Here is a 24,400-nt window from a genome sequence, read left to right on the forward strand (position 1 = left end):
TTTTAATTTTTTCTTTTTTTTTTTTTTGCGGGGGGGGGGGGAGGGTGTCTCTCTCCCTCCCTCCCCTTCTTTCTCCCTCCCCTTCCCCAAAATCCTCCCCCCCCCCCCCCCCCCCCCTTCTCCTAGCCGGTGCTGGATCCACCCCCTGCTCCCCTCCGCCGGCGGGCGAGGGTGTGACCCGCGGGAACACCCACCCACCTCAGGCGTCCATGGTGGGAGCTGTCCGCCCGGCCGCCACCAGCCTCCCGCCGCCGCCCCGCCGCAGCCCCCTCCCGTCCACCCCGCCGCCCGGCCCAGCTCCCGGCGTTTCCTCCGCGTACTTCTTTTTTTTTTTCTTTTTTTTTTTTTTTTTTTTCCTACGGTGGCGGTGCGGGCTCTCGGATGGTTCGCTGTCAGTAGCCGGGGGCCGTGCCTCCTCCCGCCGCGCCACCATGTCGTAGGGGAGGTGAGTGCAAGCGCGGACCCTTTGCGCGGGGCGCGGAGCGGCGCGGGGAGCAGCGGGCGGGGGGGGTGCCGGGCGGCGGGGTGTCCGCCACACCAACCGGCGTATCCAGGTCACGGCCAGTCCCGTCCCCATCAGTGAAAACTTCGCGGGAAGGACACGACCATTGCTCGGCAGCGCCCGGGGAAGCGGCGGCCGCACGGCGGGTCGCGCCGCCGGGCGCTGGGAGCCGCCGCCGCCGCCTCGGCCCGTGCCCCGGCGGGGCGGCGAGCGCGGGTCGATATTTGGGCAGAATATGAACATGCGAGGGGGCAACGTGACAGCCCAAATCGTGGGGCCGGTCGCGCTTTTCCCCCGCGACTGTGGGAAGACAAACGCCGCTCCCCGCCGCACACGCGGGTCCGGGCGGGCGCGCAGGGACCGGGGCGGGGGGGGGGGGGGGGGGGCGATTTCGGGCCAAGGTGCGCGGTGCCCGAGCGCGATGCCGCCCCCCGACGGGCTCAGCCCCCTTCCCGGGGGGGCCTCTGTCACCCCGCAAGCTGTCCCCGCCGGGGGACACCGCGGCGGGGGGGTGTCGGGTCGGGGCCGTGCGTCAGCGGCTGCCGGCCGCTCGCCGGGGGCTGGGGGCGTTATTGACGGAGGGAGTTGGGAGCGCATCGCCTCAAAAGTTTGCTCGGCGTCTCTTTTTGCTTCCCTGGGAAAAGGGTATATTCCTGCAGCCGGGACGCGGGCGCTGGGAGGGTGGGGGGACACCGGGGAGGGTGGCAGCCCCCGGGAGCCGGGGTCCGTCCCGGTTGCCCCTGGGTGGGGGGAGGCAGCGGGCGGGGGGAGCCCAGCGGGATGCGCGGATGCCGCGGAGCGGAGCCAGCCCGGCGGAGAGCGGAGGACGAGTCCTTGAACCCTCCCGCGCTCCGCCGCCGCTCCGCTCTCTTTTTACATATTTTTTTTTCTCCTTTTTATTTTTCCTCCCTATTTTGCGATTAAATCACCGCTGCATCGGTACCGTGCATATTCATGCGCCGCTTGAAAGGCGGAAATCCCGGGCCGGCGGAGCGGCGATGCCCGGCCCTGCCGCCGGCGCGACGCGGGCACCGGGCGGGGGCGGCCGCGCCCCGCGCACCTCACCTGCCCGCGGGGAGCCCCGGACCCGACCCCCCGCCACCCGTCCCCGCGGCCGCCCCCCGGCGGGGCGGCGGGAGGGGGGGGGGTGGGGGGGTCCCCCGGGTGCCCGGCGGGGGCTGCGCGGCCGCGGCGGCCCCTGCGGCTTTAAGGAGATGTGTTTTCCAGCCTGTGTCGCAGCAACTTTGTATCAGTCATGTCGCCCGGCGGGTGACTGACGGCACGCCCCAGCCAATGGGGCGGCGGCTTGGCCCCCGCCGCGCGGCGCGCCGCAGCCCGCCCGCCAATGAGGGCGGGCGGCGGGCGGGACGTAAACTTGAACTTTATCGGGGCACGTGACATGTTTTTAAAAGGACTTGGCACCTTTTCCCGTCCCCTCCCGGGTGCCGCTCCGTGTCACCGGGCGGCGCGGCGCGCCTCGGCAGGGAGGGCGGGCGGAGGAGTCGGGGGGGGCGGACGGAGCCGGGGCCGAGCGCCGCCCGCCCCGCAGCTCCGCGCCGCCCTCCCGGCCGGCGGGGGCTCGGGGACGCGGCCCGCCGCAACAGGTACGGCGGGGGCCGGGGTCGCCGCTTCTTCTCCGCCACCCGCGCCGGGAGGTGAGGCGGGGCTGAGGGAGGGTGAGGTGGCGCCGTGCCTTCCGTGGGGCGGGTGGGGGTGGTGTCACGGTGAAAACCCGGACCCTCTCTGCCGTGGCGGGGGGGGGGAACGGCGTTTGCGCGGAAAAAAGCGCGTTTCTGCCCCGCTTGGGCGTCCGGGAGGCGGCCGAAAGCGGGTTTGGGCTGTCAGGACCCGCCCCCCACCCCCCTCGGTTCGACCCCCGCGGACGCCTGCGAGAGAGGGAGGGAGCTCCCGGGCACCGCTGGGTTCCCCCACGCGTGACAGTCCCGATTGTACCTGCGGGAAAGCGGACGCGGGGGGCGGGGGGGGGGGGGGACGGTTCGCGGTGCGAAGCGGTGCTTTCTGCCCGGGAGCGGCGGTGATGCTCCGCGCCGCGTAGGGCAGGTAGGGGCGGTCGGCGTGCGCGCTGCCTGCGCGGCTGACAACACGCGTGTGTGTGCGGGGACGGAGGGACCGGCCCCCCCCCCGCCGTCCCCGCCGCTGGGGGTCCGCGGGTGGCGGTGCCCGGGGGCAGCGCCGGTAGCCCACCTGCCCGTGCTGCCCTGGAGTAAAGCGCAGGGAGGCGCGGGGGGGGGCAGGGGAACGGCCCAGCCCACCTTTGACGACGAAGCTGGGGTCCCCTGGGCAGTTTTATGTCAGCGAAGCGGCTGGCAGGCAGCGAAACTTGAGAGAAAATTTCGTTTACAAGCCCCGAGAAATAAGAAGCGGGTCGTCGCCTGAGTCACCGGTTTAGTTTTTATGAAACTGGATTTACTTCAGATTTTTCCGTATCTAGGTGACCTTTTGGTTGCAGGGATACCAGGTACCATTTGATTTTTATTTTTTTTTTTTTTTTAAATGGCTGTTGCTGCGAAACTGGTTTCATGCCTGATTGGTCGGAGACTCGTGCTGCAGAGGGCTGTGTTTGTTGATATATTTGGGGGTGAAATACATAACTCGCAGTGTCCGAGTACTTCTTGGGGGGGGGGGGGGGGTGTGGAGGGAGAAGGGTGTGTGTGTCTGGAGAAACTGCTGTGCTCGTAATATAAGCTTCCTTCTGCAAAATATCAGTTGTAGATGGTCTGGGTTCTGATACGTAACGCGACTCAGCTTCTGTTGTGATCCGTGGATGTTTGTAGCCCACAGTCAAATTCACTTAGTGAAAGTTAGTAAAAAGGCATGTCTGTGCAGGAGGTGAAGTGCAGGTACCGTGGATAAACACGCTAGTCAAGTCGTAGTAAGTTCTGCTGAGAAGAACAAAACCAAACCCTTACGCTATCAGCAACCCGCGAGGTGGTTATTCGGTTCTGGTATCCACCGAGGTGCTCGGAGGTGACAGAAACCAGCACTCCCCCAAAATCTCTTTTGCTGCTGCATTCTTACTAATTTGTATCTGTCATTTTAAACCAAACTTGTATCAGGCCACTAATAATCTCTGCTGCCTTTTGATCCTCTCGGATATATTTACCAGACAGTGCCTCTCTCTCTTGAAGTGCAGGACCAGGGCATTTTCCTTTTTCTTTTTTTTTTTTTTTTTTCCCCTTTGTGTGACCCAGATTATTTTTTTTTTTTTGCTGAAGTTTTAAAGTATGCTCGCCTATTGATTATGTATGAAGCTTGAAATTTACTGCTGTGGGAGAGGTCGCTACAAAGCTTGTGCACCAATGTAATGTTAGGCCTGTAACTGAGATTTCCTGGTATGCAGTGGTTCTGAGGGTTGAAATTCACTTACAACCTAATTTTAAGTCTTAACTAAGTTTCCTGGTTTTCAGAAATGCTGGTCACTCACAGCTGCAATTGATTCCTCTAGGAATTAGGCTTGCTCAGCACTCCAGTTCAGGGGTAGGTGATTATCTGGGAGTGACTTTATGTGAAAGTAGGCACTTCTGTCTGAAAATTTTAGACTATAGGAATGTGATTTGACACACGTGATGATGTTCTAATAAAATTTGTACTTGAGGGGAATGTAGGCATAGGGCCATAGTTCTAAGTAAGGGCAAAGAAGTATTTGAGTCACTCATTTTAAGTTTTTTTGGTTTGTTTTGTGCTTATAATTTTGCTTAAAATAGCGCTTTTTAAGTAGTTGTTAAGTAAAGCAATTAAACGCTAAATTAAATATCGGGAAACTAATACATTCTGAAAGGAAAAAGATATTTGCATGGTATTGATATTGAAACTATTGGCACATGAGTTTCTACAGTTCTAATGATACTACGAGCCAATTTCTTTTAAAAAAATGTTGTTGCTTATGTATGATTTTCAGAATAATGGAGGCTAGGTCATGCACTTTGCTCCCTGCCTTGAGAGAGTGGCATGCAGTATGGGAGGGGGTTTTTAGGGTCTATTTTAGAACAAGGTTTACTTTTCTTTATGTATTCCTCTTGCTTGCTGCCATGAAGGTTTGCAGAATTACGGATCCATTTAATAGCCATGCATCCCTGCCTAACCTGATTCCCATCCTTTGTGGCAGAAATGTTTCCCATTCAACTTTTGCACGACTTCTCTCCCTGCTCAGCCCATCCTTTGTGTCTCCTCAGGTGGCTGCACAAGCAGTTTGTGTAGCGGTGAAGGGGCAAGTTGGAACTGCTACTTCCTTCTAAAGCATCCCGTGTTACGCTGGGTGATGAAAAGAAACCCTCTTAGCACACCAGCCTCCCTTGCTTTGCTGTCCCTGTAGGATGGCCAGGGAAGGTCTTTGGAGGAGCAGAGCTTTCTTCTTTGGAGGAGCAGAGCTGTGATGAGCAATTTCCGCAGGGTTTTATGTCCTGCCTACCACCAACGTGTCCTCCTTTCAGGACCTCTCTGGTTCCTTCCCCTCCTTCCTTGCCGCCCCCTTCCCTTTTTTCCCCCGCAGGTCCCTGGATGAGGGGCATCCCAGGGAGCTGCTGGCACCAGCCACAGGGCTGCGGCCGGCAACGTTGCGCGGTTGTTGTGCTGACCTTGCCAAGCCATTCCTTTCAGGGCAGGGTGGGGAGCAATAATTTGGGTCTTTTCTAACTGCTGAGCAGTTTTCCCTCAGAACCCGTAGGGCTGTCATATCCGTGAGACCTTTTCCCTCGGTTTGATTGAAATTGGACAAATGGTTGAGAGATGATGGATGGGGCAGGGAAACGGGACTGGCAGGCAGACAGAGAGGAGGATAGACAGAGTGAGCGGATACGCCTTGTTTCCTTAGGAAATTAGGAAATTTCCGTAGGAAGTCGCACTGTCCTGTCATTTATTAATTTTGATTTTTTGTGTGTGTCTTTGCTAGTTATGGAGACAAAAGGATACCACAGCTACCCAGAAGGCTTAGATATGGAGAGACGGTGGGGTCAAGTTTCTCAGTCTGTGGAGTATTCTTCTATAGGTGCTGGAGAGCAGGCTGATGACAGTAACTATATGGAGATTGTGAACGTAAGCTGCGCTGCCGGCACTTTCGCCAACAGCAGTGCTCAAGGAAACAACAAAGAAAAGCCTGAGCTACTCTCCTGCCTGCAGCAAGACAGCAGTCAGCCTGGTCTTTTGCCCTCCGACATCAAAACTGAAACAGAGTCGAAGGAGCTGTCGGCAACGGTGGCCGAATCCATGGGTTTATATATGGATTCGATACGAGACGCCGATTACCCCTACGATCAGCAGAACCAGGGGAGCCCAGGAAAGATCTACCAGAACGTGGAGCAGCTGGTGAAGCTCTACAAGGAGAACGGCCATTGCTCTTCTCCCCTCCACAGCGCCAGCAGGCCCTTGAGGTCTTTGATGTCGGACTCTGGGAGCGCTGTGAACGGTGGTGCCATGCACGCTATTGTCAAAAGCCCCATCATGTGTCAAGAGAAAAGCCCTTCGGGCTGCAGCCCCCAGAACATGGCTTCCTCGGTGTGTAGTCCTGCTGGAGTTAACTCTGTGTCCTCAACTACTGCTAACTTTGGGAACTTTGCCGTGCACAGCCCCATCGGGCAGGGAACCCCTTTGTCGCGCTCGCCGAATGTTGAAAACCGGGGGTCTATGTTGCACAGTCCCGCGCACGTTAGCAACGTCGGGTCTCCGCTTTCTAGCCCTATAAGTAGCATGAAATCACCGATTTCTAGTCCTCCCAGCCATTGCAGCGTGAAATCTCCCGTCTCGAGTCCCAATAATATCACTATGCGGTCTTCTGTGTCCAGTCCTGCGAACCTGAACTCGAGGAGCTCCATTGCCAGCCCTTCCAATGCCAATAATAGATCCACCCGTTCTAGTCCAGCGGTTAGCACTGTGGGATCATCCATCTGTAGCCCCGTAAACAACTCCCTAGGATTCCCAGCTTCCGGCACGCCGGCAGGACCTAGCAGAAGCCAAGATACCGTTCCCAGTCCAGAAACAAAAGACAAGGGTGCTCAAGAACTCACGTTTCCTAAGATGGAGGAAATGGAGAATGCCATCTCCAACAACAGTCAGATGAACCTTGTTCAGTTCATAAAACCCGAGCCAGATGGTTCGTTCGGCAGCGCCTGCATTGGCGACAGCAGCAAAATAAACTCCGATTCCCCCTTTTCAGTACCAGTAAAGCAAGAGTCGGCCAAGCATCCTTGTTCTGGTGCCTCTTTTAAAGGGAATCAAACAGTAAATCCTTTCCCATTTACAGATGGCTCGTATTTTTCTTTTATGGATGACAAAGACTATTACTCTCTTTCTGGGATTTTAGGACCACCTGTTTCTTCGTTTGATGGAAGTTGTGAAGGTAGCGGTTTTCCAAATCCAGGCCTACCTGCGGGAATTAAGCAGGAGCCTGACGATGGCAGCTATTACCAAGAAAACAGTATACCATCCTCTGCCATTGTGGGGGTAAATTCGGGTGGACAGTCGTTTCACTACAGGATCGGTGCCCAAGGCACGATATCTTTGTCGCGGCCAGTTGCTCGAGAACAGGCGTTTCAGCACTTGAGCTCGTTCCCTCCCGTCAGCACGCTAGTGGAGACCTGGAAGTCACATTCGGAGTTGGCATCCAGAAGAAGCGATGGGTATCCAGTCCTAGAGTACATTCCAGAAAACGTGTCCAGGTGAGCAGGAAAATTACTACTTTTATTTTTCTTATTTTTTTTTCTTATTTTTCTTCTTCCCCTGCATTGAACAAACAAGGCGTGAATGAAAATGGGGTCCGGGGTGGTATTTCTCAAGCTGGTGCGTAATTCTTTGTTTGCATTTCAGGTCTTATCGTTAGATTTGATGGTTTCTTGCTGTGTTTTACTCTGCCTTTAATAAAAACAAAGTGCTGGCTTTAATATTTAAAAAGAACATATTATATTCTATTGTTATTAGATTTGAAAGTGTAGCTTTAGTATGTTTATGAGCTCTTACTACTATAAATGTTGTTTTTCCCATAATGAGAGCTTAGTAAAATTGCTCTCATGTGTCCTGTAATGGTTATTCTTTCTTAGCTGGTGCTTGAATGTGTTGTACCTCAGATGAAATGTTGAGATGAGGATAAGAAAACAGTAGTGTCGGAAATCCATTTTTGTAAAGATGCATGGTTATAAGTTTCACTGGACTTTAACTGGTTAAGTTTAAAAACTAAACCTTACAAGCCTGTGGCAACATATTATTTCTGTATTTTAACTGTAGGAACATTTGGTTTGTATATATAGAAAAAATGCCTCCAGAAGGAGGAGGGCTGTTAAAACTTGACGCATTTGAAAGGGATAAATGGATAAACTGATCTCTTCACTTTTGGTGGAAGAGAAATGTGCGAGTGTCTGAATTTGTGTTTCTTGGCTCATTCGGGGAAGCATGTACTTCTTCAGCAAACAGGTGTTCCCGTATCCCATAAAGGACACTTACTTTCATAAACTATCTAGTCTCATAGTCAATAGTACGAGTTAATAAGCGCATCTGACAGCATGGCTGAGTTAGAATAGTTACATAGCGTCTTTATGCGTCAAACAGGCTCACCAAAGCTTCGTGCCAAAGCTCAGCGAAATAGCCAGTAGCAGCGTTTGCATTTACCTTTCTAAAGTCTTTTTTTCTTGTCACGAGATACTCAACTGCCCTCAGTGAATGAAACTGCTCTTCTTGGAGTGGGGTGAAGAGGATGCGTAACTTTTTCCATACTTGTATGATGATACGTTTTTCTCAAAAAAACAGTGTTGCAGTGAAAAGCGTGATACCTAAAATAATGGTGCTTTTGAGGAGGGAAAACAACCTATCTACCTGGTAGGAAAAAAAAAATAATTCCATTTTATTCTCAGACTTGTCCAATACCTCTGCAATCTCCTTATCATTTTGCAAGCCATACTTCACTTTTTCTTTGGCTATTTCAAATATGGTGTCTAAAGAATGCACTTTTCATTATCTCTTTCTCAGCTTGAAAGGGCTGTATCCCACTTTCATGCTGAACTTTGCATGCAGGTGGAGATATTTGTTATCAGCCCAGGCTTGGCTTAAACACGCTTTCATGCATCGAGGAAGATGAAGTTACTGTTTTCTAGTTATTTTACCTGATGAAATTTTCATAAATTGCATTTTTTATACAGTGAGAAAGGTTCACCAGAAGACTGATGGGATGCCTGAAAATAAAGACCCAGTATTTTAGTGCCTTTGTGGTTGAGCACTGTTACTTGGTCAAGTAGCTCCTGCCAGCCCTGAGAGCTCTTGCACGAGTAGGTGCTGCTCGTGCTGAGTCAAGGTTGTCAACCGTTGCAGGGACAGGCACAATAAACAGGGAAGGGCTGGTAGGAGCACGGTTGTCATCAATAGTTGCGTTCTGAATGACAGTTTCTCATACGGCTTTTGAAGAAGTCTTCTGATCTGATGTTAGTGCCCAGTAGCTCTTCTCATCTATTTACCTCTAGACCAGTGAGTGGATAATCTGTGTCATCAGGCTTGATGGTGACACAGGCTTGGTACACCTTTCTGTCTTTGTTCTCTAAGCTGATATCTCGGTAAGGTATGCACGTGAGCGTAGCTGTTGCTTGAAATGCTGAAAATTTTAGCCCTCAGAGCTATTAACTGCATGTGTGGAATTCTCTTCTGGAGATCTGCAAGGTTGTGACACTTGAGGCATTCTCATTTGTAGTTCAGATTAGGTTATGTGTTGCCATTTCGAATCTCTTAACTCAGCCCCATTGTTTAGGTAAATGTTGCTCTTAATCTGCTTGGCAGTGGCTTTCTGCTAACAGGTGCAGCTGGGGACCTGTGCAAAGCCCTGACAAGTTTCAAGGTGCATTCACGTAGAGGTCATTTTAGCAGTCCATATTTGAATGCGTAGGTGCCTGCTCAGATATTTGTCTGCTGACGAGACAAGTCACAAAGACTCAACATAGGATGTCACACACGTAAAAGCTCACCCCGTGCTAATGAACCTTGACTTGATCTTTACCTTTCTCTTCCTTTCCGTGCCATGTTCCAGCTAAAACAGAGGAAATCACGCACAAGTTTATTCATGCTCCGGAGCGTCGTAATAAAACACGTATAGTTTAAAACCACGTCAGACCCGAGGCAGGTTTCAGCAGTCCCATGTCAGCATGGTATGGGGATTGCAAAGTCTCTCTTCCTTCATGCCGTCAGAGCGGCAGCATCGCACCTCTGCACTCTGCATCCAAACCGCATCCTTGGTACTTCCAGCCAGGCTTTTTTTTCATGACGTGTTAACCATATCAGGCGTCATACATTTTGGAAACCTCTACAGCATGTTATTGACCCTCCAAAGCCCACAATATTTTAAAGTTTGTGGCATTCTAAGTCTTCATCTTTTTTCAGGCATACTTATTCTGCATAAATTGCCATAAGCAAGGACTACGGTGAAGGGAAAAAATAAGCTACACGGTTCTCTAAAGCCAATATAAATTAAATATGTCTTGTTTTGTCAGCATTATTTTCTGAAGCTTGATTTCATACCCTTTCTAGACTACCTCTAACTTGCAGCTTACATGGTGAAAAGGAGTGGGTGACCAGGAATGGAGAAGACTTTTCACAATGAGAATGAATCTTTAGAACATAACTGTAAAATATTTTATTAGAATATTGCCTTTCTTGAGTCAGTTATACTTGCTGATAGTGTCTGATGAACACAGTTTAGGCATTTAAAATGCCTTGCTACCTTATTGACTGGGGCAAGTACCCACTGTCAACTAGAATGTTTCTCTTTTTCTCCTTTGGTTACTTCTATTAGAAGTCCGCAATTACAGTTCTTCTTAAGTCAGCTGGTGGTAACTTTCTTTATAACATTGCAACTTACGGTGTTTGGGGAGTGATAGCTTCTTAAGCAAAAACAAGTTCCCTTATTCCCTTTTGAATGTTTTTCTTTTGCTAATATGCATGCAGAGCATGTCTTTGTCTTTTAAAAGATTTCTACATGTTTAATTTTTAATAGAGGATGGATCATAAGTGTCTGTGTGTATAGATTCCTGCTCCCTACCCCCTCCGCCCCAAATGACATTCCTAAGAAATAATGGTTTCTAAACTAAATAATAGCAAAGTGGGCTTGAAAATAATGTGTGATGTCGTTGATGGAAACCTACACTAAGAATCCAGATGAGATTTCACTTTAAGGTGATTGCTCATCTGAATCAGGGGACCAGCCCAAGCCTCATGATTGTGCCAATTATGCAGTTTCAAAATGGCCTAGGAAAATGTCATGGTTGCTTGAAACAACAGTAAAAATTGAGGAGGATGGCCTTTCTGCTGCGCTAGCTCTTACCTAAAGCTTCTTCTGCAAATGTGCCTTTTCCCTCTAATTTCCATATTAACTCATGTAGGTACACTTATGTCCTCTCTGGTCTCAGCAGTTGTGGTGGAAGCAAAGGGCTGATGCTCCTACTGTAGTTTCTTCCTGGTGGTTCCGCAGGTTTAATCCAGTGTGGGATGAATTCACAAAGTTTGATGTGTTATTATTAAAAAAGCTTAGTATTTTAACATAAATTGCATACGTTATCCTCCCTCTCTACTCTGCCCTGGTGAGGCCGCACCTGGAGTACTGTGTGCAGTTCTGGGCTCCCCGGTTCAAGAAGGACAGGGAACTGCTGGAGAGGGTGCAGCAAAGGGCTACCAAGATGATTAGGGGACTCAACACCTGTCTTATGAAGAAAGGCTGAGGGATTTGGATATTTTTAGTGTGGAAAACAGACAACCGAGGGGGGATCTTATTCATGCTTATAAATGCTTAAAGGGTGGGTGTCAGGAGGATGGGACCAGGCTCTTTTCAGTGGCACCCAGCGACAGGGCGAGAGGTAACAGGCACAAACTTGAGCATAGGAAGTTCTGTCTCAACATGAGGAGGAACTTCTTTACTTTGAGGGTGGCAGAGCCCCGGCACAGGCTGCCCAGAGAGGTGGTGGAGTCTCCGTCTCTGGAGACATTCAAAACCCACCTGGACGCGTTCCTGTGCAACCTGCTCTAGGTGACCCTGCTTTGGACTAGATGATCTCCAGAGGCCCCTTCCAACCCTTGCCATTCTGTGATTCTGTAATTCTTTCAGTCGTCATTCAGACAAGGAGATTTCTCTTCAAAACAGTGGTTTATGATATTTTTAGAGTCTAATTTATGTCTGTTCAAAGGAGTTGAAACTTAGGGTTTATGGTCAAATCTTTGATCAAACATTGACAATATTTTAGGGACTTCTTAGACCTATCTGTTCCTGAGCCATTCACATGGGTCAGCATTTCATAGACCCTACTTTTATCAGCCCCCCAAAAAACCCCACCCAACCCAAAACCAAAAATCAAGCCAACAACATGATCTTTGTTTACATGTAACCTTCACTGACTTGAATGGGTGAGTCTGGTTAAAATCTGATTTCAGACTATTGCAAGTATTTTTGTAAATAAACTTTTGTGTTAAATATTATCTAGAATAGTCATGTATCAGAATCATACCTGCCAGAGAGATAAAGGTCTGGTAAATATTATTTTTAGAATTTATGAATGGCCTTGACCTCTGTTTGTTTGCTGCCGGACTTCATGGGAGAAAGACCAAGCTGTTAAAATATTCTCCATGCTTGGCAGGACTGTTTCCCCCTTTAGCATCCCACAAATTTACTGTGCAAGCTTTTTTTCACCAATGGTCCTCTCACATTGTAGACTGTAGCCTTAAATCTGTACTTTATTTTTTTTTTTGTCCGGTTTGAAAAGTTATACTTGGCGTTTTTTGTACGTTCTTGTATAATTTTGTGTAATTTTTAACAGCTCTGGGTTTAATCTTGGTACAACAGGGACCTCTACGTATGTATGTCTTTATTTCTCACTAAAGAACGTAGGAATCTGTATTAATATGTCAGGCCGGGAGGTCTAAAGGTTCTCCTTAGTGTACCAGCATGCGTCTAACAGCCCTGTATTTTCTGCAGCTTGCTTTGTTGTTATTTTGTTGAGGCTGCTCTTTTTTTGGTTTCGTCTTTCTGTCAAAGAGTTAAAAATCTGTATGAAGTTATCTTTTGAAAATGTGACTTCTAGTGATGCCTTATTTACCCTTAAAATTATACACATAAATTAACTTCGGTGCTGTGGCAGGGAGAAGTCCACGTTGCTGGAAAACTGTGCTCCATAAATGGGTGGATCTTCCAAATCCGGGGAAATAAGAGCTGTGTTGTCAATCCCTGTGCCAAGATCTGGGGGTTGTTTGTTTCTTTGTGTTTGGGGGGAGGTAACTTCATGTATTACGAAAAACATTTTTATTGCCAGTTGATGCGGCTGAACTTTGCAACACTTGTCTGTTGGAGATCAGATTGCCATAGTTTATTATGATAATAGTTAATAATTGTTTCCTAGCTTTTGTATCACTTTCGGGAACATAGAATCTCACTATGATATCTTCTTTTGACTGTTTTCTGAAAAAGGGGAAGGTGGAATCGTGTTTGCGCACAGATTTTAGCAAGCGGAAGAGATTTTGATTATCCATATTCCGACACTATGGATTGGTCCATTTTAATGAGGACTGGCAGACACTGATGTCTGAAAATATGTACCATATGCAAATGTTCCCATCCTGTTTTATGGGATGTGCGTTGCAATTATGCGGGTAAGTATGCAGAGGGATTGCGGTAGCGGTACCAATACTGGTGCAGTACTCGTATTGTCTGCAGAGGGAGTAAATTGTTAAGTTGTGATTCAATAACCTGTCCGGACTCAACCAAGACTTAGCATTAATGGAGCTTAAACCTGCTGTGAAGCGCTCTGCCCAGCTGAATCAGATTTCTAGGTACGTATTGGTGCTTCGCTGAACCCAGGCTTGAGTAGCGGTTGCGGTTGGGTGTCTGTCTTTTGTAGCCGAACGATGCGTTGTTTGCAGTGGCGAAATGCGCTGTTGGGCCATGCCTTGTCTGGTCTGACTCTGGGTTTGCCTTTGTATGTGAGAGCCAGGTCGGGTTCCTGATCCAGTTCACTCTGAAGCTCTAAAAACCAAGAGGTCAGCGCAACGTGGTGGGCAGCGTGGTGCAACATGGCTGTGAGAACAAACTGAAGGGACGGAAAGGGAAAGGAGCCTACGAAATATCCTAAGTGCACGTTTCTGTTAAAAGATAAGGCTTTGTTGAGCCATAATCTTGGCATTTGTATTTTTGGGCTGTGTTTTTTTTAAAGGCAGGTTCTGTTTTATAACTGTATGTATTGCGTCTTTGAAGAGAGTTGTAGGAGCTGGAATTAACAATGGACTGTTCTCAGCCAAAACTTCTTGAAGAGCGGAGTGCTGTGATTTCAGATTTAAGCCCTCAGAGGTCAGAAAATACCACAGTTCAGGATGAATATAGTACCATAACTTGTTCTCTGGCAAATGTGTCTTACAATATGGCTGTATAAGAGTGATAAAAAGGGTCCGACGAGGAAACTAAAAGAGAGTGTGTCAAAAACAGGTATTAAGTATGTCTAAGTTTAGTACTTTTATCAGTTTTCACACGCAGCTGGTTGCTACACAGTGCTTGGTGCTCAGCATATGAATTACTTTACTTCAGCTGCAGTCTCCTCTGAGGGAGAGAGAGAGATCTGTGGAGAAAAAACGAGGAGTTATTTCCATTGTGTGCAATTGTCCAAGTCCTTGCAGCATTATTGGGCACGTTTGAATGCACCCTAAATAGACCATGGCATGATTTGACCGCTTGCTGCCCTGCTAGTGCAAACTGCAGGGGAAGGTCACCGTCTGTTGGGTCCTCACGGAAGCCCTCTCCTGCTGGAGCCACGTTGGGTTTGCTGCTGGAGGAGACAGGCTGACCTTGGAGGAAGGCGTATTTTTTCCATTTACGCTACGGGGGAAGGGATGGTAGTTCAGGAAGACCCTGTCTGTCCATGCCAGCAGTTCCCAGTGTGGCCTGCTCTGCTACCACTACTGGCCAGAGCGTTGGTAGCAGCTCCGGGCTCCGTGCCGGGCTGTGCGTATCCTCGGGATGGAGAGGAGGCACTCCCTTCTCACGCTGGGAAGCAGGGTGCGTGTGCGTCCTTAGTAATATGAACCCTTCTGTTCAAGAACCCTGGATTTTTACCAAACCTTGAGAGTTGATTTACTTCCAGGACAAAGTTTTCAATTTTTTTTTTTTTTTTTTTTTTTTTTTTTGCAAGTGAGGTTTAGTAACATGATTTACCAGAGCTTAACAGTGTGTTTTCTGCAAGGTGGTTTTCTTTCTCTGCTTTACTGAAATCAATGCTGAAGGATTTAAACCAAACAAACAAAAAAAAACCCAAAACACCCCCTCAAGCCCCCAGAAAACCACTCAAAGCAGAAAAAACCAACAGAAAACCAAACCCATGCTACTGATGATTCTATATTGTTAAAAGCATCAGTAACATTTTTTGTATCTGTTCAGTATGCGAACAAGTATTTTGCAAGACACTGTTTCTTTACTGAATCGTTTTATAGCAGAAGTTCCCAGATTGTTGGTGGGTCACAAGAGAATAACTTGAAGTTGAATTTTGTTTCTTAAACTGTGAATTAAGTTCCTGCAATTACATTAGAGTGTGTTATTAGCTGGTTGCTAAATTAAATTTCTATAAATCTGCATTCTGTAAGCTGCATATTGGCTTCATGAAAAAATTGATAGCTTAAATTTCATATTTGGAAGTGGGGTAACTGTGGGTTAATACATATTAAGGTATTTCTTTAAAAAGAAAAAGGTAAACTTTGGTTGGAACGTCTGCGCAGAAACAGAATCCAGTATTTGTGGATAAAATGTAAAGTGCCTTATAGGAATTTGTATGCTCTCCTAAGATGCATTGGTATGCTGCTGATTGTGGTTAGTGATAATTAATAATAGATCAAAGAGTTACAGCCCTGAGGTTAAAAAGCAAATTTCAGACTAATTGCTGAATGTTTCTGACAATTTTTATATCACTTCACTCATTTCCATTCTCTCTTCTAAACAATACTTTCTACTTGAATTTGAAGGTGGAATAACTTTTTGAACGGCCTTTCAGGCTAAAATTTAGACTTGGCACATGAACCTTTTCTGGTTTGCTTTTCTTCCCTTGTCTGCTTTCGAGAGGTGCTATCCCAGGGTTCTAGAAGTGGTGGCTTTATAAATCGATTCCTTAGTGATTAGGTTTCTGAAAAAGAGGTTAACAAAATCTGCCATCTGTAATAATGTTTTCTGATTCTTTTGGATTTGGGAGAATATCTTCCATTTATATGTGCGTGTATGACCATTTCAGCTTCGCATTCAGTCTTAAGTTGACAAAATAAGCATGAATTTCGGAGGTTTATTTTGGGCAGTGCTATCTATCAGTGATCTGAAGAGTTTTTCATCACAGGTCAGAATTGGGAAGTAAGTAGCTGCGTTCATCCTGACTGGGATTTTGGCCGTGCCAGTTGCCAAACTATGGTTTCAGTCAGTTCTAGCATTTTGAATACCATGTTGTGCTCACACGATAGCACCGTCCTGTGAAACCCGTCGCCACAGCACTTACAGAATCATAGAATTGTCAGGGTTGGAAGGGACCTTAAAGATCATCTAATTCCAACCCCCCTGCCATGGGCAGGGACACCTCCCACTAGACCAGGCTGCTCAGAGCTCCATCCAGCCTGGCCTTAAAAACTTCCAGGGACGGTGCTTCCACCACCTCTCTGGGCAACCTGTTCCAGTGTCTCACCACCCTCATGGTGAAGAACTTCTTCCTAACATCCAATCTGAATCGACCCATCTCTAGTTTTAATCCATTCCCTCTAGTCCTACCATTACCTGACATCCTAAAAAGTCCCTCACCAGGTTTCTTGTAGGCCCCCTTAAGATACTGGTAGGCCACTATAAGGTCTCCTCGGAGCCGCCTTTTCTCCAGACTGAACAACCCCAACTCCCTCAGTCTGTCCTCATAGGAGAGGTGCCCCGGCCCTTTGGTCATCCTCGTGGCCCTTGTCTGGACATGTTTGAGCACATCCATATTTTTCTTGTAGTAGGGACTCCAGAATTGGACGCAGTACTCCAGGTGGGGTCTCACTTCATTTCTTCTGTTTCCCAGCTCTTCTTCTGGACCTGCCTTGGGGGGTTGGGGATGGAGGGTGCACGGAAACCATCCCGGCCTTGGCTTGGAAGTCCCCCATGGCGACTGGAGCATCTCGCTGGGCAAAGTAGTGCTCTGCTCCCTTAATGTTTAAGTTGTGCTTTGCCTCTTGATGGCGGGCCGCGTAGGCAAAGGGGCGCTGCCGCTGCGTTAGGCTGGTGTGAGAAGGGGCCGAATTGCCTGCGCCATGTTGGCCCGCCGTGGCAGGACGCTGCCTGCGCCCGGGCCTCCCCGACGGCTTGCGCAAGGCGGCTGCGGCCGTGTACCCGTGCGAATGCGTCACCCGGCGTGTCCTCACCGAGACCTGTGCTCTCCCAGCCCTTTGGAAACCCGGTTTCACAACCGGCGGGCCCCGGTTTACTCTGGCAACGTCTCATCCTTGAAAAATCAATCGAGTTTGTATCTTTAGCTCCTCGTTGGTATTGGTGCAGGCAGGAGAGTGGGGAGGGGGTGCTTTTGCAGGTGGTTCGCCGTATTCCCCATTTAAACATGGTCTCTTGTCTGGCTGAAACAAGGCTGGAGGTGAGACCTGGTCTCCTAGTCAAGTTTCATGTTGCTGCCCTCAGACTAGGAGCAGGAAAGGGGTGGCTTCTGGAATCGCAGAATCACAGAATGGCAGGGGTTGGAAAGGACCTCTGGAGATCGTCTAGTCCAGCCCCTCTGCCAGACAAGGTCACCTTAGAGCAGGTTGCACAGGAACGCGTCCAGGTGGGTTTTGAATGTCTCCAGAGACGGAGACTCCACCACCTCTCTGGGCAGCCTGTGCCAGTGCTCTGCCACCCTCAAAGTAAAGTTCCTCTTCGTGTTTAGGAAGCGTGTCTTGAGGTCGGGGCATCAAGGCAACAACCTGTATTTTGCCTCAGGAGGCTTGAGTTCAAATGTGAGCTGCCCCAAAAAGGTCGGAGATCTTACTTCTAGCGTTGATGAAGGCTTGTCTTTAGAAACCTGTCACGTACTTCAGCGTTTTTGAAGATTGGAGTGCCAGGGACCTTGCAAATGAAGGTGGGTGGGAAATTTGCACTGTTTCCAGGCAGAGTATCTGAGCTGTCAGCTTCATTATTTTAAACTAAATTAAATTTGTGCTAGAGAGTGCAGTATGTTAGAGCAGTTAGGGAGCTCTTCCTCTAATGGTAGCTTCAGATCTACTTTGCTAGATCTAACTTTGTTAACTTTCAAACTCATTTGGATAAATTAAAAAAAAAAACCAAACAAAACAACAAAACCAAACCAAAACACAACAAAAAAAAAACAACAAAAAACCTCCAAGAAACAAAAAACCCCAAACAACAAAAACCTTGCACAGGTGTTGATCCTGGGATATGTGAAAACTTTCCGGAAAAATTATAGTCTCATTTGAAGGCAATGTAGTATTATATTTGCCATGTCTAAGGATCAAGGTCCATTCTTTTTTTTTTTTTTTTTTTTTTTTTTTTTTTATTGGTTAGTAGAAAATAAACACACCTCATCAGTTCTGGCCCATCATTCAAGCGATGCACACTGCCGGACCATTGCAGGTGTCACTTTCCGTAACTGGCAAGAGTCTTGTCCCAGAGTTGGGCACAGTCCTGTGTTACGTGCGTGTCCGTACGTTTGGGCTGTAAACTTGCCCTCCGAAGCTGTGTGTGACGGGGGAGGGGGGGGTAGGGGGGGCTCCTGCAGCTCTCCAGGCACCCCCAGCCCAGGGAGAGGGTGAGATGCCCTGGGGGAGGGATGCTGCAGCAGTGGTCCTCTTCCCCCGTTTCTTGGGGATTGCCCGCCAGCTGGTAGCCTGTTCGCTTGGGTTTAGGGTGCACCATGTTCTGGTTTTGTTATTTTCATTTTAAATTTGTTTGGGTTTTTTTTGAGCACCAAGGCTTTGTTAAGTTAATGATTAAAAATAAATACTGGCCAATAAACATTCCTTAAGGATTAGAAGAAGTTACTGAACGTGACAGGCTTGTCAGAATTCTGCATTGAACCTTTGTCGCAGGCTGCCCCGCTGTAAGATGCATGAAGTAAAACCATATTTCAGCCGGATTAGCTCTATAAATTCTGTACGGCTTTACCATACTCTTCCTTCAGATACACGGTGGCAAAACAGAATAATTGAAGTTGATTTGATTAGGATTTTTAAATCCTCATTTTAATCTGAATCTGTGTAAACTAGCTGGAAGATGAACGGGGTGGGGGGGGGGGTTGGGGGGGGTTAGACGTGTCAGCTTCTACTCAGTGTATGGAAGTAAATATTGGAAGTGGTCCAGAGCTTTATGGCTGCTGCCAACTAATGACATAAGATAATGTTGCAATGAAACAATGCACTTGATTTGCACTTGTTTCCCAGTTAACCTTTCTGATTCTTGAGGCTGCTTGGAATTTATGTTTTTGAAGATTTGACAGTAAAAAGGAGATTAGGCATTGAAAATTTTGACTGATTAAATATGCGGTAATGACAACTTCAAACTGCACATAACAGATAATGAGATAAAGGACTGTTACTCATTTCATATTCAACCCATTTGGTGAAAGAAGCAAGGAGGATGAGTGTTTTGGATAGATGTGTTATTTTAAAAAGGAAAAAAAAAAAATCAGAGGAGCTAATTTGTATAGAAATAGAAGAGAAAAGAGTGAGTTGCTGACTTTTTTTTTTTTTTTTTTTTATTGGGACCAAAACTGCCACCCTTGTGGGTCTGCAAATTATCCTGCATTTCTTTCCTAGCATAAACAAGAGTTAACTGTGTGCAGAAGGCTACTAGCAAACCTGGTGGGCTCGTGTTCGCATTTTTATTTGGATCAGATATGTGCTTTTTGAAGTGAATCTTCTGGTTGCCACCATCTTCTGTGCTGTGGTTCCCATCACGGGGGAGCTGAGGAGTGAAAAACCAGCTACTTCTTAGCCAGCAGTGAATGACAAAAGCGCTCCAGGAAGCGCCTAAGGCGCTCCAGCTCCCGCTGGAGCTGGCCTGATGCGTGACCCTTGTGACACCTACAAGGTGGATAGTGGATCCTCAGGACCAACTGCCCCTCTCCGTTGATCTTCTTCTATTGCACCACGCTGCCTGTAACGTAGATACTGCCTGTGTGCTAATTGCGTTTTCACCTGTTAACTCAAACGGCTGTGACTGGAAAAAAAAAAAAGATTCAGGGTTACAGGCAGAGGAATTATTCTGCAGAAAAATTGGAGGCACCGTTTTCGGCAGATGTAATTGTTTATAAGTTGTGTCCAGAATGAGCAGAGTACCTACTTACTCTTCCTTCACAGCGCTCTAGAATCTTAAAAACAACTGAATTAAATCCTGGAAGTAGGAAATGAAACTGAAGTGACAAATAGGCTGTATCCTGTTTTTTCATTAGCGAATTTCACTTCTTTTCAACTAGTTGAAAGATCTAGATACAGTTTGCAGATATTCTCATATTTATTGTAATACTAATCTGTAAAGGAAAACAGAATTGTTTTGATTATAGGCAGCTGCATTAAGTATTTACAAGTAGCTGTGACTTGGGCAAACTAATTTAACAACTTAGAATTGTCGTTTCAGGAAAGAACGTACTTTGCGGATCAGTACACTTGTAAAGTAAACCTGTTGATTTGCAGCTAATTATTATTGCAGATGACTGATAAATTAATTTTAATATGAGGCTAACTGAGTTGAATAGGTGATGTATTAGTGGCTTGTAAATGACTTACAGCCATTAAGTCTATTTGTAAGATAGATACAGGAAAAAAAGAGTTATAAACCTATCTTAATTTCTAATGAATCAGCACTGTAATACCAGGATCCAGATGAGTTTTGAGCTCGTTCACTAACTTCTTAAGAGGAGCTTCGTGTTCTTCTTACTTTCATATCCTCCATACTGTGATGAACAAGATACTCCATGTCCTCCACCATTGTTCTGTGCCCTTCCACCTGTGTTACCCCTTTCCATGATCTCAGGATGCTTCAGGTTCTACTTGCTTCAGCATAAACACCTGATATTGTGCTTATTAAAAGAAAGTCTTACTAAGGTTATGGCAAGGTCCATGAAGCCGACTCTGGTGCAGTACAAAAGCCTCCAGCTGCCAAGCTCATGTTCAAAGCTGGTGTGCTTCAAGGCGTGAGACGATGGCAGCCCCAGCCATGCTTTTGGGTGATAGCAGTGCTGGGGGTCAGTAGGTGTTCCTGGGGACTTCCCTACACCAGTGCCAGCAGCATGGACACTTACAGTTCTTTCCAAATTCTCCTAAAGGTACCTGAGGCTTTGCGCTCACTCTGGGTCTAACTCCATAGGAAGAGTTACTGCTGATTGGGATATATATTCGCTTTTTTCCGTCATGTGGCGTGCCCCAAACTCAGAGGTGATATTGATGTTGGCATGACTTAAATCACTAAGCCAATAGAAATGAATGCAATTTTCACACTGAACAGAAAAAATATGCAGGACCAAATAGGAATGAGCTGGAGATAAGGAATGCAGAAGAACAAGAAATATGATTTAATGAAAAAGAAGAGAAAGATTATAGGAGCAAGGAAAATAGCAGGGATTGGCACCAGAGGATGTAAGTTTAATATAGTGCACCGGATCCTAGGAAAACTTGTAGTTTTATCTGACATGACTAAAAATTGAGAATATTCACCTCATCAGTTAGGTTTACAAGAAGTAGCTTTGACTGATTTTTATGCATGTATTTCATGGAATCAGTAGGAAAGACAGCAGTAAATACACAATTGTTTCCCATTTACTGTTTTTGGTATAATATAGCCTTTGATGTTTCACATAGGCAGATTAAGGTACCGTGTACCTCTGTACTGTTGCTGGATGGAGAGTTGATGATGGAATTTGTTAAATTATCCGCTGTTCAGAGGACACAAATGTAAAGATCGTCTGCCATTTGTAGAAGAACTTGCATTAACGTTGTGGCTTATTTTTAATTAAGTATACACAAAACCAAGCAGAAGAGGAGAAGTTTTTGTTCGTCTCTGTTACTTTGTCTACACTGCCTGCAACTTCCAACATACCCCTGCTGTTCCAGGTCCTGCAAATGTAAGGCAGCTACGCATCCAACTCTTAATTATATTTCTTTGTTACGTCAGTTCTGTGGATTAGGAAAGTGAGATGTCAAGAGTAAATTTAGGTTGGGGCTGCTCCACCAAGTCCTCAATGCTCCCAGCAGTAGCTTAGTTTGAATCAATCTGTTTCTTTAAAGGCCTAAAGTAAATATTGAGTAGGGTTTCCTAGCAACATTTGTAAGGTTAAATAAAAATCAGATTTGCCAGGTGTTGCTTCTGGACCACACCAGTCTATTTCAAAATTTATACTTTTGATACATTATCTGCACTACAAAATGCTCGACAGAATCTGATAGTATTGTAAATAAGTAATTTTAGAGAGTCGTATGTCCAAAGACAAGTCAGCTGAAATATTATTCTTATTTTGGGACACAGATTTTCCTTTGCTGTGTATTTGTACTGTGTCTAAGCTAATGGGGACTAACCTTACCAGACTTCCGCAAGTATTAGCTATATATGTGTGTGTATGTGTGTATATAAAAAATACAACAAAAATAAAGCTAGTAGGTATCTTCCGCTGTTTAAGCCTGGTAAAAAAAGTTTGTCTTTATTGTTGTTTTTGTCAAAGTGAGCAAAGAAAGGATGTGCACGTCCGAACTGGTCTCTTGAGTTAGCAGAGGTCTGAGACACTGTTGGTAGAATCTCTTACTGAAATCCTGATTTATTTTTTTTTTTCTTCAACTTTGATTTGTAGTGACAGGAGAGAATGTCAGCGCGAATACTTTCTACAGTGACATAAAAGTTGAGGATTCGTGTCCTTTTAGCCTGTTCAGTAAATTGTATGGAAAGGTCTTCAGAGGTGCTTTGGATGTGTAAGAGGTGTGTGTGCCTATGGTACGCCTGTCCTGGATAGGATGCTTCCCCCTTGAGAAACATAGAAGGCTGGAATTCAGGTTAGCCCAGGACAGATAGATAGATAGCGGAGGGGAGCAAGGAATGGAAAAATTTGGTTGGCTGCTTCCAGTCCTAAGTTTTTGAGTCTATAAATAGAGTCTATCAGAATATTTCTAGTTAGTTCTGGGGAAAGTCAGCTGCTGTGCTGGGGATTGGCTGTGCTCCCAGAATGAGGAGGGGAAGGAGGGGGGGGGAAAAAAAAAAAAGTATGATAGGAGGCCTATTGAAAACCTACCAACTGACACCAGTGAAATCAAGAAATTGGAAGATCCTGTATTTGGGCGTCAGTTTGTTTTTCTGCAGCCTGTGTCAGTGCTGGATATTCTGCAGAGCGACTTTCTCTGTAGACTAATACGAGCTTCCAAGTTAACCAGGCGCAGGAGGTAGGTGGACACGCAGCAGCCAGCAGGGTTCATAGTTCGAAAGCCAGGACTAAAGCCTGATGTCAAGAATGAGTATGGAAGTAGAAGGAAGTGGCATATCATCCTCATTTCATGCCGCAGTGGCTAGCCTGGACAGCCTGCCCTCTCTCTGAGTTAGATGCATTATATAAAGGGAAATGGAGAAAAGAAAACAAAAGCTGTAAGCTGTGATTATTATTATTTTTTTTTTAATAAAAAGAGAAAGGTCTTGCTGATAATTTAATGTGCAAATTAATTGAAGCGTATTATGAAATAGACATTTAAGGGAGTCATGATAAGCTTTGCAAACAGCTAAGATGCTTTCCAGGAAATACAAGTTATATACTTGAAAAATATTCTGAATTGAGATTTAAACACAACGTACAACTAGAGCTTAAATAGCTAGTAAGTGTAAAAATTGCAGTATTTTTAGAAGGTTCTTAAAGTTACCGTAAAAGATAACCTTTCAGCAAAACTCCCTCCCCCCACCATCACCACAGAAGGATGATCCTTCATACTGTAAGTGGAAAAAGTAGCTTTGGTCAAACGAATAGCTGAACCAGACTACTCAGATGAGCATTTATTCACATGTCAGAGTTCATAGGAGCTGAAATTATCTGAGCAGTAAATGAGCTTTTTCAGTGCTGAACTAATCCCAGAAAAATCTGTGCTCGCGTTGAAAATAAAAGAGTTCCTGACAACTCTTTTGCTGCTCAGGCTTTGCTGGCAACTCCTTTTTTTCATTTATCATTTTTCAGATGTTAGGAAAAGTGGTTCTGTTGAATGTTTATGGCAGGAGGAGAAGGGATGGAGCAGTGTCAGTGCTTTTAAGAGGTGCATGCTGCCTTTTGATGACCGTCGGTGTTGTGTACCAGTAAGATGCTTACTTGCTCTTTCTAGATTTCCATAAACATCAGATAAAAAGTCACACCAGTGTTTAAGCTTGTTCTGGGTATTTTTGCCCCCCCCCCCCTTTTTTTTTTTTAAATAAATCAAATAACTTTTGTTCATCTTTGTAACAAACCATGAAACTTAGAAGGCATTTTTAACTATTGCATCAGAAGGTACTTCAGTTTCTCTGTATTAGTTGGAATAAAATCTCGCACTAACTGATATCTTCAACTGTCCTATTAAACTTTTTTCGGTATTTAAATATTAATAACGGTAGAACCATTTCAGACATTCTTAAGTGATTTTAAATGGGCAAGGGTAGGTAAAATTTTCTTCAGATGCTCAGCAAAAGGCGAAGTTTTTGGTTTTGTGGAAGTGATGTTAATAATTACTTTGTTATTGACAGTTCTTGAAGAAAATGGGGTAAAATGGTAAAGGACAAATATTTTATCTCATTAAGATGAAGGAAAAGGGCTCTTTAAAAAAAACAAACAAACAAAAAAAAACCCAACAAGTTATTACTGTTTGAATTGACAAGGAGGAAAATCTGTCAGGGGGTTGAAATCTGCCTTCGTGAGAATCGATGACATTTCCACTCGTCAGTTCACC

At 46.3% G+C, this 24,400-nt stretch overlaps 1 protein-coding gene across 3 annotated transcripts in view; it reads left to right on the forward strand.

Annotated features, from left to right (window-relative positions):
* The first annotated feature begins 201 nt into the window (after positions 1 to 201).
* The window catches only part of NR3C2 (nuclear receptor subfamily 3 group C member 2), a 215,512-nt gene continuing 191,313 nt past the window's right edge, over positions 202 to 24,400 (forward strand). Inside the window, exons 1-2 of one of the 3 annotated variants that reach the window (XM_074588830.1) lie at positions 202 to 445; positions 5,412 to 7,173. In XM_074588830.1, the coding sequence (XP_074444931.1) occupies positions 5,414 to 7,173 (1,760 nt within the window). In that variant the 5' untranslated portion in view covers positions 202 to 445; positions 5,412 to 5,413. Of the gene's footprint in view, positions 446 to 1,977; positions 2,158 to 5,411; positions 7,174 to 24,400 lie in introns of those variants that run through there. The other 2 variants (XM_074588831.1, XM_074588832.1) reach the window with 2 other exon arrangements.

Source organism: Larus michahellis, chromosome 5 (assembly GCF_964199755.1).
Source record: "Larus michahellis chromosome 5, bLarMic1.1, whole genome shotgun sequence".
NCBI classification, from domain to species: domain Eukaryota; kingdom Metazoa; phylum Chordata; class Aves; order Charadriiformes; family Laridae; genus Larus; species Larus michahellis.